The sequence below is a fragment of the Poromitra crassiceps genome (assembly GCF_964638095.1).
Source record: "Poromitra crassiceps genome assembly, chromosome: 10".
Lineage (NCBI taxonomy): Eukaryota > Metazoa > Chordata > Actinopteri > Beryciformes > Melamphaidae > Poromitra > Poromitra crassiceps.
In genome coordinates, this window is record NC_139631.1 from 4,618,140 (window position 1) to 4,636,139 (window position 18,000).

General features: G+C 42.4%; 2 protein-coding genes across 3 annotated transcripts in view; one reads left to right on the forward strand and one right to left on the reverse strand.

Annotated features, from left to right (window-relative positions):
* Positions 1 to 4,747: 4,747 nt before the first annotated feature.
* Positions 4,748 to 6,421, reverse strand: LOC310783788 (tripartite motif-containing protein 16-like; the record flags this gene model as incomplete). The annotated part of the gene is made up of 1 exon (XM_083644692.1): positions 4,748 to 6,421. One exon carries the CDS (start codon positions 6,419 to 6,421, stop codon positions 4,748 to 4,750), a length of 1,674 nt encoding a protein of 557 aa, XP_083500818.1.
* Positions 6,422 to 9,954: 3,533 nt separating this feature from the next.
* The window catches only part of gak (cyclin G associated kinase), a 41,508-nt gene continuing 33,462 nt past the window's right edge, over positions 9,955 to 18,000 (forward strand). The window contains exon 1 of one of the 2 annotated variants that reach the window (XM_083643950.1): positions 9,955 to 10,257. In XM_083643950.1, coding sequence (XP_083500076.1) covers positions 10,116 to 10,257 — 142 coding nt within the window. In that variant the 5' untranslated portion in view covers positions 9,955 to 10,115. Of the gene's footprint in view, positions 10,269 to 18,000 lie in introns of both variants that reach the window. The other variant, XM_083643951.1, reaches the window with a different exon arrangement.

Sequence of the window (18,000 nt, forward strand, 5' to 3'; positions counted from 1 at the left end):
AATGAGATCACCGGCTAGCTGCTTTAGCTTGTTGTGCCTTTGGTTTGAACGGCTTGGGACTTTGCTGTGTGCAGTACTGTCTCTGCAAGCGTGGAACTGCCAAGGATAAACTGGCAGGCCACGCCCACGTCACGTCTTGACGTAACCGAGTTGGGTTCAAGAACGCCCCGTGTTCAACACTGTTAAACACAACCGGGCTCTCAAAACTGGGGTTCAGGGACATCCAGGGGCTCCTATGTAGCTATTTCACTCGCCAGAATTCAGCACAATGTGGAGCATGTATAAGCTGTATAATATGCAGTTCTGTAGCCTGCTAAACCATACCAATAACAAAAAATATTCTCAGATGTGGTTCTCCTTGAGTCTAAATTTATCAGATGGGTCGGGTCGTTTTGACAATTAAAAAGTTTTGGACTAGCCCATTGTAGGCTACATAAAGATGCATTCACCACCACGGACATCAAGTGTTGCTGGCCATGTTGGCAAACAATATTAAATTTCCATAACAATTTGGCTGTTTGCAACTTCTCCACGATAAATGAATTTAGTGTAGTCATTTAAGATGAACTGATTTTGTCAAAGCTAAAAACTCTTCAAAGCGGGCAGAAAGAGTGCAGGGTTAGGGTATGTGGAGCAGAGATCGAAGTCTTGAACCTCTCCCATTCGTGAACGCGCAACAGAAATGAGGTCGATTTGCTCGTGCAGGTTGCCTGTCAAAAGTAAGGATTGTGATTGGACCGTAGCACACTGGCTCCACATCAGCCGACAGATCGCTCTATGTGGGAGGCGTGTGCTTCGCAGCGGACTGGCATCTGGCTCGCCCAATGAGAAGCTGGGTCGCGCTGCTTGAGGCGGGGCATTGTAGCCAATGAGAGAGTCAGACGGTAAGAACGTTTTAGGGGTGTGCCCAATCACTGAAAGCCAGTAATGACCCTCTTCTGTCTGGCGCTGTCTTCCAAAGTTCGATATGAGGATACAGTAGCCTAATAGTATGATGGAATTCTATTCTATTCTATTCTATTCTATTCTATTCTATTCTATTCTATAAAAATCCCAAGTCAAATTCCAAGTCTACATGTTCTGTCAAGTCAGAACAAATCAAGGGTCCAATATCAAATCAATTTAATATCTTAAAGAGAGCAAAACATATTGGACTTTTCAATTAAATATGGTTTTAATAGAATAACAACTTGGTAAGAGCATTAGTTAAATTCAGTCTCATCACTTTCAGTCTGAAGTAATTTACACAAACACAATGTAGCTACAAACACAATCTTTGCCCAGAAGACTCATCAAGTCAAAGTCAAGCCCCAAGTCACCAGCAAGTCAAATAAAGTCTCAGGTATTCTTCATGCATCAAGTCAAGTGTGACTTGAGTCTGGCTCAAGTCCAAGTCATGTGACTCCACCTCTGCTGATGTACGTCCTCATATAGCCTACCTGACTGTTTCCTGTTGACATGATGAACCTACAGTAAATCAGACATGTGTGGGGTGTTGAGGGGTCACCAAGGGAAATGTTGACAATAGCTGATAACCCCTCTCCCCTCCCCACTCACCTCACCCCCAAGGGGAAGTTCAGCTATTAGCTTTTGAGCAACTGAGCTCTGAATATGTGTCCAAATGAAACATGTCACCAAATGAACATTTGCACAACGATTGTAACAGCAAGTGAACTGAATCATCCGACTCACTTCAGGAGATTTCGGAATGGATTGCACAAAAGACCTGCCACTGTTCCACATCTATCTAAGTTGGGTCTGGCACGGCAAGGTGCAGGGGAGCAAGGGAAAGATATAGATTGGGCTAACAAACATGTTGCAACCTGGCTGATAGGCTAATGTTTTGTAATGCGCTATCAGAGAGAGAGCATCCTCAAAGGCCTCATGGTCTCAAACCTGATCTCTGAAGCAAGTGTCTGGATGTCCTATACTGTGAGATCACCACAGAGTTATTCTCAGCACTCCTATATTTTGGCTAATGCTTTATCATAGGGGTTGGTGGTAAGACCTTGATAATGGAGTTAGCCAAAATACCGTGCCTGCTGTAGGATAATGATGACAAAGGTTCTTTACAGTGATTATTACTATGATGGTATTCAGAGGCGCAGCTTGTGAACAGGCAATGCACGGGCCCCTGATGGCTGAGAAACTTTACTCCACAGGCAGTGACCGCAACTCCCTCCCCATAAACAACCAATGGACGATTCGCAATGACATTGAAACCTCCCTAAAGAGGCCCCATGTCATTCCCGTCATACTCATATGATTCATGTACATTCTCTTGCATTGAAAGTGAAACATACCTTCAAGAGAATGTATGTGTATACATTCACGTTTATCATGTGTATCATGTGTCATGACACATTATCACGTGTATCATGCACGTTTGACGGGAATAATTCACGGTCATTCACTTTCACTTTCAATTCAACAGAATATATGTCAATCATTCCTGTCAAACTTGCATGATTCATGTACTTTCTCTTGAATTGAACGTGAAAGAACGCTGGTTGAAAGGGGCCCCTTGGAATTTTTGCCTAGGGCCCCCAACAGACTCTAGAATCACCACTGATGGTATTGCAGGACAAGACATGTGGCAACAGTTGATAGCCAAATTCAAGGTTTGAGTTATAACCTAGAGGGGGTCCCCAAAAGTGGTCGCCGCCCCCCAAAAAATTGTCATTTCTTCATTGTCTGCAATCAAAAACGAATCTAAAAAAGCAGACCACAGTTTGGGAACCCAATGTAGAACACGCGCTCAAGAAGAGGCCTATTGTGACACATGGTGGCTTGGTGGTGAAATGCAGCCATGTCATTCACAACATGATAATAGGGTGGTTCGTTATTTTAGAAAACCGAAAACATGTTTCTTATTTAGCCTATTTATCTAGTTAACATAAATAATACTAATTCTTGCATTGAAAAATGCATTATTTGGAGGGGGAAAAAGAGAGACGCGCCCACAGGTGTTCTTGTCCATGGGGGTCCAGACTCTCTCTATGGGGGCCAAACCCCCACAAGCCCCCCCCCCCCCCCCCCATAACTCCAACTCTGATTTCACTTGATCAGTTACTAGTCCTTGAGACTGCAAATACTCTTTATTTTACAGAAGGTAATTTACCAAAGAGATTAAAAATAAGATAACATTTGGACAATAAAGAAATTATTTTTTACACTCTATAAATAACAACCTCCTAATATCATTTTATGACAGAGTTATGTAGTTGAGTTGAGTACATTATGCAGTTAAAGCACTCGCCCTATCTACCTAGGCTATATTTCCCTTCCACATCTTATATATAACCAAATCAGTACCTTGTGAATGAAAACTCTAGTGTCTCATTCCCTTAATATTACAATGTGGAGGAATAAAGTGGTAAATAAATAAGCCAACAAACCATAACAAATCAGTGTTTTGATGCAAGAAAATTAAGTTTTAAAATGTTGCTTCCCAGAAATGAAAACATGAAAGCTACTTGCTTAAAGCCCTAGGCAGGGGTGAGCTTATAGGTGTGTGTTGAGATTTATAAAAAAGATATTACAAATTCTATTATAATAACAGCTGATGACCTGACCTTTTAACCTAAAATATAAAACTATATGAATTATTTTGCACAATCATGGCTTCATTAAGGCCTTAAAAAGTCTGGGACCTCTTGGCTTGGACGGGACCTGCCTGGTTCACTCCAACAGGTATTCCCTCTATCTGTTGACCCTGCTCTGCCTCCACATCAGCTCATATAGACGTATCTCCAGCAGCTCACAAGTGGCCAGCAGGTCTTTCTGTTCCTCTCATCACTGCTCTGCAGAGAGCTCTTTCTCAATGGCTGCTCTTTGAACCTGTTGAGTCAGAGAGGTCATTGCCACATAGTTATGATGTCATTCTGCAACGAGTTCAATTGCACAACCCTCAATCATCATGAATATGATGGAGTGCAAGATATATATTGCATTGACGTGACAAAACTGTTCTCTAGCTGCTTTGATAGACTTATACAGGTACAGATTAAATATTTGATTAAATCTTGGAATGAAAAACTTTATTGATCTTTGCAAACAATCACTTTGATGACACATCAAATCACTGAAACCTGGTACAAGCCTCTGGTACAATCTTTCCATCTACACAGGCTACGTGAACTTCACCCACCCACACCCATATGTCAGCAGCACTGTGGAGGAAAACAATGAATCCTCTCCCTAGTGATTATAAAGATTACATTCAGAGTTCACTTTTCTTAACAAAGTGACAAAGTGTCGGGAACAGAATCAACATATTAACAACTATTCAGCTATAAAGGGAACACTTCTAGTGCTGGCTCCATTCATTAAGGCCCATGCATGTGCAACAGAAACAGCAGAAAATATTACAGCCACAAAACAAATATACAATAATCAATTTATATTAGTCAAATGAATAAATGTCTGTTTAGACACTCTATTACTGACTGATACAACACAAAAGTGATTCAACCTATATTCATGAAATCGTTTCCATTGGTTTCCTCTGCCGGACAGAAAGTGATGTGTTTTATGTTTCCAGTTTGTTTTGGGATGAACAGAAGAAGAACTGAGCAGTTAGCATGAGCAGTGTTAGCCACCATGTCTGAACACACACAGAGAAGAGAAACTCAAACTGCAGCAACAGATCATTCAAGCTCCGCCCACTCTGTTTGAGTGACAGGTGAGCTCTGAAGTTCAGAGCAGGACATAAATTCCAACACGCTACTACGTTAATAACTCCTCTCTACTTGAGCTTACACAACTCAGCAGTGTCTCCAATACAATAATTAAGCCAAAATCCAGGATGGAGAGGCTGAGTGAAGGTGGTCTGGACTCTGTGGAGGAGAGTCATGGTTTCTGAGATGCTGTAGAAGGACAGTATACCTGCTCTGTGAGCCAGGTACACCCCCAGCCTGGAGGAGCGAGGGCCTGGGATGCGAGTGGTGATATCGTTATGTCTGAAGTGATAACTATTGTCGAGATAATATAATTCCCAAGACTTCTCATTGTTTCCAAATCGACATTCTCTCAATGTTCCTGTTCTGCTAATACTCTTATATGAGACTGCCACTGAAACGAGGGTCCCACTCCACACCACCTCCCAGTAACAACGTCCAGTCAGACCCTCTCTACTCAGAACCTGTTGCTGTTTCACGAATCTCTCTGGGTGATGAGAATAGAAGTGTACTGCTCCCACGCGTGTTGCTTTTCTGTTCCCCTCAGATAATAACAGCTGTGTGTTTGCTGTGTTTGGATCCAGTGTGATTTGGCGTGAATATTGTAAGAAGTCAGCTCTGGTCTTGGGCTCTCTTGGTGGTGGCAGTAAAACATCTACTTCCGTCGCTGTCCATGAGATCTTAGTCCATTCCTCTTTAAGAAAGCCCTGTAGTTTCTCTCTTTTGTCTGAGAGAGCTGCAGTAACAGCCTCAAAGTAGCGCAGAGGACGGGTTCTGGTGCTGGGTGAGTCTGTACATTGACTGAGACGTGACAGCGAGGGGTAACTGTGTAGAAAGTGGATGTGATCCTCTGTGTGTGAGAGCTGCTCCAGCTCAGAGTCTTTCCTCCTGAGCTCAGTGATCTCCTGCTTCAGCTTCTCCTGAAGTTCTTCAGTCCGACTCACTTCCGCTTTCTGCGTTGATCTGATCTGCTCCTTCACCTCAGAGCTTCTCTTCTCAATGAGACGGACCAGCTCAGTGAAGATCTTCTCACTGTCCTCCACTGCTTTATCAGCAGAGAAATCCATAGCCTTCACCTGATGTTGAAGCACCTTCACGTCTTTCTCTCTGTCCTGGATTCTCTGCTGGTGTTTTTGCCGACTCACCCCGAGCTCTTTCTGCCTCTCTGCCCTTTCTGCTGCAGCTGAGACTGTGTCGTGGCCTTTATGTTCCTCCACGGAGCAGAGATAACAGATACACTGCTGATCAGTACGGCAGAACATCTTCATCACCTCGTCGTGACGAGAGCAGATGTTCTCCTGAAGCTTCTCAGTGGCTTCCACCAGCCTGTGTTTCTTTAATGGAGGTGCATCATAGTGAGGCTGGAGGTGCTGCTCACAGTAAGAGGCCGGACACACCAGACAGGACTTGAGGGCTTTCAGCTTTCTCCCAGTGCAGACATCACAGCCCACATCTCCAGGTCCAGCATAGCACCGATCAGGAGGAGCAGTTTGGTATCTGGTCTTCTTCAATTCCTCCACCATCTCTGCTAACATGGTACTTTTCACCAGGACAGGCCTCGGTGTCAAGGTCTGTCTGCACTGGGGGCAGCTGTGGATTTTCTTCTCATCCCAGCAACTTTTAATACAGCAGCTCATGCAGTAGCTGTGTCCACAGGGAATGGTCACCGGATCCTTCAGTAGATCCAGACAGATTGAACAGCAGAATTTCGCCCCGTCCAGCTGAATTCCTTGGTGCGCCATTTCACTTCTCAGTGACAGTGTCAGATAGTTTCACTTGCCCGCAACAGAAAGTTGAGCGCCAATCCAAACCAACAATCTGTCCCTTGACTTCATGTTCATGTGCTGATCTGCAGTGAATGGGCTTGTCAGCTCTTGCACTTCACAGCATGTTGTTTACACCCATCTATAAACTGGCACATCTGTGAAAGGGGAGGGAACAGTAAATATCTGGAGGGAACAGGCTGGACTTGAGACCAGGTAGAGGGAGGGGTTATTATCAGGCTATTCAAGGAAGAGGAATGGTTTGAAAGAGGCAGTGTGTGTTTAGCGCTCTTTTACGATATGAAACGAAGATTATCACAAAGGATATTTAATTGTTAAACTTAGGATCAATCTCTCCCTCTCCCCCTTATCACCCTTACTTTTTAAGTGCATACATTTTAAAATAAAGTTCCCACACATTAAGTGGCTTGTGGTAAATTGATCCGCAAAACTATTTAGAATATTTAGAGTGTGTGTGTGTGTGTGTGTGTGTGTGTTTTGAAGCATGTTGAACTCACTGCCAGATGAGCAGGAGATAGAGTAAGTTGGTCAATATAACATACATTGATCAACTGTGTGGTGATCAGCATTTTCATTTCCGCCTTTACCTACCAAGAGAATGTACCTAATGCACCTGTGATAATGTACCTGTGATAATGTACCTATGATAATGTACCTGTGATAATGTAGCCTACCTATGCACCATGCAGTTGGCCAATGTTCACATTGACAGCTCATGAGGCCCCTACATGTCAGTGAAGGAAGTACTGTACAGCCAGGAGTAGAAGTAACATTTACTCGGGTTAAGGTCATTGAGTAGTTTTTTTGTGTATTTCTACTTTTTTTGAGTATTCAAGTCTGTTGAATATGTATGTTTTTCCCTCAATATTGTAACGTTACTGAAGTATATTTTACATCACACCCATTACATATAGCCTATCCCTCTTAATTGCTACTCTATTACTCTCCAACCAGCTTATGAAACAAGTACAAGATACAGACAGTGTAAGAAAGGTTCAAATATCCAAAATATCAATTTGGATATATGAGGTTGCTAATGCCTATGAGCCTATAACAGTGTGTGAGTGATGCTGCCAGGAGATGGCGTAGTAGCACACTCTATCTTATCCTGAGTGTGTGTCATGCACACACCCATGGGTGAGTGTGCAATGAGAGGTGTATGCTGTATGCTGTATTTGATATGTACTGTGTGCGCACAGGACTCTGTGTGTCCAGGGACTACAGATGCAAATGAGCTTTTAGCTATCTCTGGTGCAATATATTTATTGTGTACTGTCTCTGCTTCAATAAACAATAAAGATAAAGGTCTACCTTCTGTACTTCTATCTGTATACAGCCATCTACAATAGGCGAGTTGGATTCACAGCCAGCACTAAGATTGAATAGGAGCACAGTTTGTGTGGACCACTTTTATTTCTTCAAGTACCCTGCATCTAACAGTCTATTTCAGCTACAAATTTGAATGAGTTAGACCAGTGGTTCCCAACCTTTTCCAACTCAGGGCCCACTTTTATGTCTCAAAAATGTTCGCGGCCCACCTCCGACCCCATAAATACAAAGGCCATATAATGCGTTCTCAGAGCACTTTTTTATTGAAAATTGAACATAAAGGACTGAACTGAATACAGGAGAAACATGTTGGAAGCTCCACAGTCACTAACACAGCACCTGTAACATGTTGCAACACCTTCAGTATTACAGTTTTCAAGGAGCTGTCCACACACACACACACACATACACACACACACGCACACACACACACAGACACACACACACACACACACACACACACACACACACACACACACACACACACACACACACACACACACACACACCAATCATTCAAGGAGCTGTCCATCAGCACCACACAGATGTCAGAAATGACAAGCAAGGGGCTGTCTGTAACAGGCTAATTAACAAATGATTAATAAATAACGGTATCCTTCAACAATGGAAAAATGCATTCTCATAACAATTTGACATCCAATATCAGATCCAAACAAAATCCAAATATCAGAAGAAAGCCCATTAAATCGATAGGGTTACAAATAAACACAAACCCAATATAAAGATGATGTAAAGATGAAACTTCAATTCAAGCAAAAGCAATAACATCAAAGAAACAAAAATCATACTTTTTCAAGTATGATTTTTCAAAATCTTTCAAAAAAAAAATTGATTTTTTTTTTTTTTTTTTTTTTTTTTCAAAAATCATACTTTTTTGGAAATGATTTGGCGGCCCACTTGCAATACCTTCGCGGCCCACCAGGGGGCCGCGGACCACAGGTTGGGAATCACTGAGTTAGACTCTCATTAAGCCACACTTTGATCTTGACCTTTGGCTGGTAGGTTTGTCTCCTCTTCCAGCCACTTGTGTGACTGACTACAGTGCATTTGGGATTTAGCAGCCACTGTGTGGTAGGCAGTTGGGAAAAACAATAACAGCAACTATGGTTTCTGTCTTGTTCTTAAATTACATAGCAAATAGAGGTAACAATTTACAATAAGGGTACATTAATCAACGGTTAGTTTATGTTTATTAATGCATAATCAATTACCATATGCCTAAGCATTACCATAACGCTAAACTATAACAAATAATGCTAACACTTTACAATAAGGGTATTGTACATTAATTAAGGGTAATGCTTAGTTAACGCTTAATACACATTAATTAACAGGGTTAGTAAAGCTTAGTAAGGATTAACGTTAACTAATGTGTCAAACTTTTTAATAAGGGTGCATTAATTAAGGCTTGGTTAATGCTTAATACACATTAATTAACCCCTTAACTAACAGAGCTCATTTTCAACTTTACAATAAGGGTCACAAAGAGCATTAATAAATGGTTAAATCTGGTTAAGTGTTTATTGAACATCCACAATCATTTATATGGTTAGGGCCACATGAAGGAACCAGCAAACCTCAACTTCATGGCGTACATGTTAATTAACATCTTCATCAACCATTTAGGCCTACTAATATTAGTTGGTACCTCAATTAACATGTAAACCCTTAATAAATGTTAACAAGAGACATTTGTTAATTATGATTTAATTTGTATTGTTGTTGTATGAATAAACTGTTACTTATGCTTTTTAATGTATTAACTAATGTTAATAACAACTTTAGAAACTATGAAATAATGTATAAATTAATATCTTATAGTTACACCATCAGTAAATGATTACTACATATATACATTAGTGTTAGTTAATGCTTATTAATTATGATGAACAGCCCTTAATTAATGTATATACCCTTATTGTAAAGTGTTACCCACATGGCCTACTAGAGTGTAGTAGAGACTATACTCCTGTGTTGTTGACATGGTCAACTCAAAGGGCAGGCCATCTCTTTTGTTTCTAGATCACATGACAAACTGAAACCCCTGTCTCGTGACGTCAGCACCTGTCACGGAAGTCAGCGGTCGTGATGGTGGCAGCCAGCGGCCTCTGGCAGGAAGAAGATGTATTTTTGTAGGGAAAGAAAGCATCATACCACTTTGATTACCAGCTGTTCTAACTGACTAGTATAGTGCCGTCGCTTCCCCTCAAAGCCTTGCGGGATAAAGACAGCTCGTCTCCCGCCGCTGAGCCAGCCTCTGTGCGGGCCTGACGGAGCGGAGGGCTCCACCAAGCAGGACAAGATGTCCCTCTTCCAGTCGGCACTGGATTTCCTAGCCGGGCCCGGCTCGTCCGGAGGGGCCAGTCGGGACCAGAATGACTTCGTCGGACAGGTCGTTGAGCTCGGTGACATGAAGCTGAGGATCAGAAGAGTGATCGCAGAAGGTGAGTGTTTGGTGTGTGACTTCGATCCAAGTTGATTACCGCGTCCGTTGTGCGGTGCCAGGCATCATGCTAGCTGAACTAGCTCACAAAGCTAGCAGCAGTTGGTTAGCAGCGCAGTGACGCTTCTGTGTTGGTTAGCTAACGCAAAACCCACGAGTCAGTCAGCACGTAAACACCAGCAGAGTGCTAACTTGTGTGTGACTAGTAAGCTGTGAGGAAACTGCTGCGTTGTGTGTTGTAAGTAAGTAACGAAGACGATGCATAACGTTAGCCAATTTATAAACGTTCAACTTGCCTAAGAACACATCCATTCTTGGCTGAGTTGTTGTGAGTCTTATAGCAAGATACAGGTCTGCAGGCCAAGCTGTCTTTCATGTTTTCACATCTTCTAACACACACAGGCACTCATCTTGTTTGGCAGGGAAGGTAAGTTTGAGTAAACAGAGAGATAAATAAAAGCATATTGGTAGACAGAACAATAAGATATAGACTCACTGAGTGAGCATGCACTTAGGAACACAGTGTTCCTATACTAGCCTTATGGAGCTGAGTGTGATCCTAATACTGCACGAGTATACTGTACTGTATAGTATAGTAGAGTATACAGAGTGCAGTAGTAGGGTCACTTTGGGGCTAAGTGTTCCTAGTGCTCTGTGTAGGTATGAGCTAGCAAAGTGATGATATCCACCCCCAGCAGGTGGACGTGTTGCATTCTGAGCTGCTTTTGGTCAGACTGGTTGGAGCTCACAGAAAGAAAGGCTATAACTCAGATCACCTCTTTTACAACTGATCTCCTGGGATTTTCACCCACAACAGACTCTAGAGATTGTTGTGCGTTGTTCAGAAGTATTCAAACCAGCTCGTCTGGCACCGACAACAAGTTGTACAGGTGTGTCCCTAATAAATTGCTCGACGGTGAGTGTATGTTGTAAGTACAATACAACTAATTATCGAGGAACTTATGCACATTGGTGCTGAGCCAAACTGTATTAACAGAGATTCAAATGAAAAACAAGGGCTCGAATCAGCCGATCACATCCAGCTTGGCAAAACTGACTCTGACTCTCTGTCTCTGCCAAGTAACGTTAACAACCAGCTGCTACTGTATATTGTGGAAGGTCAGTCACGTTCTAGACCGGACCTTGCACCCATAATCTTTTTTACAGTGGGACATTCAAAAATAAGTTGGATTCCGATCTTCGTCAGTGTCATGTGTCACATGACACTGACGAAGATCCCAATAGGATCGAAACTGGTTGGCTATTAAATGTTGTCCACGGGAGCAGAAGGAAATCTGTGTTGCTTCTTTCACACCTTATATCCAGGCATGTTTCACACCTTATATCCAGGCATGTTTCACACCTTATATCCAGGCAGGTTGTTGAGTAAGAGCACATTTGCCTTTTACAGTAGCAGCCAGCTGGAGTGTGTCATGTGACATCTGCCAGAGGGACTGGTTGGGTGCCAGTGCTCCTCCTTCCCTGTTGCCTCCTTTTCTTCATGCTGATCGGAAAGTCTGCACAGTCAATTGAAAAGATAATGCCATTGGAACCAGCTGCAATTTTCAAAGTTGCAAACGGCTGTTCTTCTCTCGTTAAGGGAAAGGTGTTTCAGAAGTCAGACACAAGGCCATTCATTTTTTTGTTTAGTAAGTGTCAGGCGTTCAAAGTCCAATTTAAGGTGATTGTAAAATACCTTTAAACTTGTTCTCAGGTATGTTTTAGCACCACATTTGAAGGAAGTGGGTTTCTCTGTGAAAGCCTGTCTTCTGTGAGATCTTCTGTGAGATCTTCTGTGAGTGCTGATTGGCTAATCGTTTGTTCAGCCAAAACTCAACTCAGTGGCGTGGGCGGAGTCAAAAGTCTGGAGGGACCCAGGCAACTTGTGACGCCACCCCCCCATAAAAAAACATATTACAACCTCCTATTGTTTGACCCATTCTCATGAAACTTGGTTTCTGAATGAGAGAGTACATTTTCTCATGTGGTCCCATGCAAGGAGGGCAGGAAACCTAACTTGTTTGTCTAGCTTACAACTTACAATGGATAGGAACTCTAAATATTCACCAGCTACTTCTTTTACTTTGACAGCCAATTCGATTTGAGAAAAGAATACAACCTCCATAATAATATTCAGTGACCTAAAGTATTTTGCTGGTAGAGACATTTGTATAGTGCCGTACTGCTTGGTGTTCAATTTCCCTCACTCATCCTAGGTCGACTTAAGGTCTTTACACACACAGTCCCATTGTTTTCCTATGCGTTTCTTTCAAGGCTGATGGTTATTACACACTACAGTACACCACGCTTGGTCTTTTCAGACTGTCATGCTGTCGTTGCTTATTTCCTCATCAAGACGTCTTGCCATCAGGTTGGGCTTTCCTGCAGCCAGATGCATGTAGTAGTGTACAGTATTTTTGTCAGTCTCCTCTGCCAGGCTGCCAGCCACTTGGGCAGGTAACCAACCGTCATGTCAAGGTTCAGTTCCCTTCACTTCTAGAAATCTCATTTGCTTGTGGGACAGTGCGAGTGTTGGGGACATTTTGGATGAAAAAGTCCCTCGCCTGCCCCGGTTGTCATCATATATGGAGCGAGCTCAGTTTCACAAAGACCGACATCGGCCCTCTTTAGGTTAGTGAGGTAAAGATCCTTGTCTTTCATGCAACAATGGTCTTCTTCAGCTCAACTCACCCTGACTGGCCGTTCTTTTCACTGGGCCTTTCTGAGCAGGTGAAACAGTAGACGCTGACGCGTCTCTTCATTCAGACTAGAGGCTGCCATTTTTTTCAGGGAATCCCGTGGGTCTCCGGGATTCCCGCGGGATTTGGGATTTGGGAGTTATTTCACTATTAATCGACACGTGATCGGGACGAGACGGGAAGATTGGGACGGGACAGGAAAAAGTCGATGGGAGCGGGCGGAGTGAAGGGCATTGGTGAAAAAGTCTACATACATACGAAGTCGATCTTCCCTGTGTAGCTCAAAGTTAGAAGAGGAGAGTCTTCAGTCTTGTGTGTGTTCATTCAGAGTTTCACAGAACAGGACAGAGCAAAGTAAACTGTTTGATTTACTCGCGTAACCACGGTAACCTAACTTGCCCCGGTCGAGACTGTGGCTTTCTGAGTGAGTACACGTTCACATTGACCGGAAGTCGTATATGATTGTGAGCACAGATAGATAGACATGCACACCGGATGAAGAAGTTAGGAGAACAAAAGTTATGAAATGAACTTTCTTCCTCCAGCCAGAGTGGAATAGAACAGAAGAACACCTGACACACTTACCTGCCACAACATCAGATTTGGTGGATGGTGTTACTTTCTCACACTGAAGCTTGTGCCCACACGCACGCACGCACGCACGCACACGCACACACACACACACACACACACACACACACACACACACACACACACACGCACACACACACACACACACACACACACACACACACACACACACACACAACAAAAGCTGGATCTAGCGGAGCGGACTTTTCACTGCTGAGCACACGCAGAGCAAACGCACTCAGAGCAGAGCCGAGCAGAGCAGAGAGATACTCCTCCCACAACGGGGGGGAGGAGGAGGGGGGGAGGTGGGGCACGCAGGACACTACAGCATATAACAGACCCAGGCAGCTGCAGCATTACATCAGAAAATATTAGCAATGAGTCAATGATGTGCTTGAAATGCTTCCTTTCACAAAAGGGTCATTATCTCAGCTCGTAGAAAAAAAGGACTGTTTTTGGTCTAATCAAGCTATCTTCTCCGGCTCATAACTAAAGAACGGAAAATGGGATCAATAAACTTTTTTTTGCAGGTGATAGAAGAGAGTCTCATCGTTATTTGTGCGTGTTCAGTGTTTACATAGTAATTATTAAAGAAATTATATGACTGTTTTAAAATGCATTGCGGCCTATGTGGCACAGTACAGCACCTTTTGCCCAAGGGCCGTGGCACTCAAAGTGTTAATGTTCCCTCTCTGTTGTCCCAGAAAACAGCTCCTCCCTCAGGATGTTGACAGCCTGTCTGTCACAATTCACTCTCTTTTTTTACACTTCACACTTTTTACTGCATGCTTGCTTGCATAAGGACGGAGGGCCGCCATACAGTGTGATTTCTGCAATGCAGAAAACGCAGACGGAATCACAGAATTGTGGTGATAAAAATGGAATCAACTGTAAAACATGAACTATTGCAGAATTTTCCATTTTGGCTGAAATTGTAAATAAATAGTCCCAATTATTGTAGTAACCTATTATTGTAAAATAGGCCTAGAGAAATAATTCTGTTTTCGATTGAGGTGTTTTGAGGGTGGGTCTTGTGTAGAAAAGAAAAAAACAAATCTATATCCACCTTATTTTTGAATGCCCTGCTGTAAAATAATTATGGGTGCAAGCCAAGGTCCGGTCTGAACGTGACTGATTGTCGCAGCTTGCTTGATGCAGCCTATTTGCTGATAATCATGAATTGACTTAACCCATTGATACCTGATGCAGCATTTGTGTGTGTATCCCTTTAAGACCGCGAACCGCGTTAACGCGGTTCGCGGTCTTAAAGGGATACGCACACAAATGAGGGATATACACACAAATGCTGCATCAGGTATCAATGGGTTAATGAATTAGTCGGCAAACTAGCGAGCAGCCCGCCTCAAGTGAGTCGCTCATTTGCTTGCTGTTCTATATGTCATTTATATATAACTCTAGAGTCTAGACAAATGTTTGTCCAAAGCAGAACAATCTGTCCCTGTGTACGTCTCACCAGGCTCACCTGCTTCTCCTCCGTCCCAGACAGCTAATATTACAACAGCATTGGCTGCTGCACTATCATCACATCCAATCCTCTCAAAGCTCCAAGCTTTTTGCGTGCAGACTAGGGATGTTCATCAATTATCGATAATCGATAATCGATCGTTAAGGATTGGAATCGATCCTGTGGCATTTAGATCGATTTTTTAATTATTATTATTTTTTATTTTTATTTTTATTTTATTTTTTTGGACTAGGTTTGGGTGGAATTCGTTCCTCCTCGCCCCACTCCATTGCACAGCCGACTAACGTGAGGTGGAGCTTCATATAGTCTAGTTTTCTGGCTGGGCACGGGCCTTTGTGCCAACAAAACTGTTTTAAACATGAGAAATTCACACCGGCATGCGCCGGGGACAGCAGTGTTGGAGAGGAGACACATTGAAATAAAGAGTTCATTGAGGAGAACACGTTGTCTTTCGTATTTTCTGCCATAGGCATTCATTTTGTTAAAAAAAAAAAAAAAAAAAAAAAAATTGAAAATATTGAAAATATTGAAAATTTTCTAAGTATTAATAAAATCGATAATCGATAATTGATCGTTAATTCTCACCGATTATCGATTTTGGAAAATTTTCAAAATGAACATCCCTAGTGCAGACGTTCAGAAATCATACATCATAGAAAGGGAAAAGATGCCACTTTCTTCACAGAGAGTAGCCTCAATTGATCACAATGCAAAAGTCCCCCCCCCCCCCCCCCCCCCTTTAAAATACCATTCCAGTGTTTCCCCTAGAAAAATGTTCAGGCCTGGAGGGATTTTGAGACCTACCCCGACCACAACGGTGGAGGGCCGTCGCTGGCGACGCTAAACTTTTAGCTAACCTGTTCGCATCTATGTTCGCAATGGCATCCCAAGTATCATCATACTATTATGGGATGCGATGCGAACAGTTGTATTATGGGATGTGTGTTTCCCAGTTAACGACACACGTTGACACGTTTTGGAACAGCGCAGCACGCTGGCATAATGCTCCTAAAAGCAAAATGCTTATTGTTTTGAATGATTTGGCATCTTCTATTACTGACACCACTGTCAACACCAGTATTGCTGTATTGTAATAATATGCCATAAAGGTTTATTGAAATTTTGGGGAGAGCAGGGGAAACCCCCCTTCCCCCCCCCCTTCTTTTTATTTATTTATTTTTTCCTGGCCTGGCGGGTCTGTAGAGGAAACACTGCGGTAGATGTAATGACCAGTAAACAAACAGTCTTGATGACCTCTTGGTTGGTAGATGTAATGACCAGTAAACAAACAGTCTTGATGACCTCTTGGTTGGTAGATGTAATGACCAGTAAACAAACAGTCTGGTTGGTAGATGTAATGACCAGTAAACAAACAGTCTGGTTGGTAGATGACCAGTAAACAAACAGTCTGGTTGGTAGATGTAATGACCAGTAAACAAACAGTCTGGTTGGTAGATGTAATGACCAGTAAACAAACAGTCTGGTTGGTAGATGTAATGACCAGTAAACAAACAGTCTGGTTGGTAGATGTAATGACCAGTAAACAAACAGTCTGGTTGGTAGATGTAATGACCAGTAAACAAACAGTCTGGTTGGTAGATGTAATGACCAGTAAAGAAACAGTCTGGTTGGTAGATGTAATGACCAGTAAACAAACAGTCTGGTTGGTAGATGTAATGACCAGTAAACAAACAGTCTGGTTGGTAGATGTAATGACCAGTAAACAAACAGTCTGGTTGGTAGATGTAATGACCGGTAAAAAAAGAGTCTGGTTGGTAGATGTAATGACCAGTAAACAAACAGTCTGGTTGGTAGATGTAATGACCAGTAAACAGTCTTGATGACCTCTTGGTTGGTAGATGTAATGACCAGTAAACAAACAGTCTGGTTGGTAGATGTAATGACCAGTAAAAAACAGTCTGGTTGGTAGATGTAATGACCGGTAAACAAACAGTCTGGTTGGTAGATGTAATGACCAGTAAACAAACAGTCTGCTTGGTAGATGTAATGACCAGTAAACAAACAGTCTGGTTGGTAGATGTAATGACCAGTAAACAAACAGTCTGGTTGGTAGATGTAATGACCAGTAAACAAACAGTCTGGTTGGTAGATGTAATGACCAGTAAAAAAAACAGTCTGCTTGGTAGATGTAATGACCTGTAAACAAACAGTCTGGTTGGTAGATGTAATGACCTGTAAACAAACAGTCTGGTTGGTAGATGTAATGACCAGTAAACAAACAGTCTGGTTGGTAGATGTAATGACCAGTAAACAAACAGTCTGGTTGGTAGATGTAATGACCTGTAAACAAACAGTCTGGTTGGTAGATGTAATGACCAGTAAACAAACAGTCTGGTTGGTAGATGTAATGACCAGTAAACAAACAGTCTGCTTGGTAGATGTAATGACCTGTAAACAAACAGTCTGGTTGGTAGATGTAATGACCTGTAAACAAACAGTCTGCTTGGTAGATGTAATGACCTGTAAACAAACAGTCTGGTTGGTAGATGTAATGACCTGTAAACAAACAGTCTGCTTGGTAGATGTAATGACCTGTAAACAAACAGTCTGGTTGGTAGATGTAATGACCTGTAAACAAACAGTCTGGTTGGTAGATGTAATGACCGGTAAACAAACAGTCTGCTTGGTAGATGTAATGACCTGTAAACAAACAGTCTGCTTGGTAGATGTAATGACCTGTAAACAAACAGTCTGGTTGGTAGATGTAATGACCTGTAAACAAACAGTCTGCTTGGTAGATGTAATGACCTGTAAACAAACAGTCTGCTTGGTAGATGTAATGACCTGTAAACAAACAGTCTGGTTGGTAGATGTAATGACCTGTAAACAAACAGTCTGGTTGGTAGATGTAATGACCTGTAAACAAACAGTCTGCTTGGTAGATGTAATGACCAGTAAACAAACAGTCTGGTTGGTAGATGTAATGACCAGTAAACAAACAGTCTGG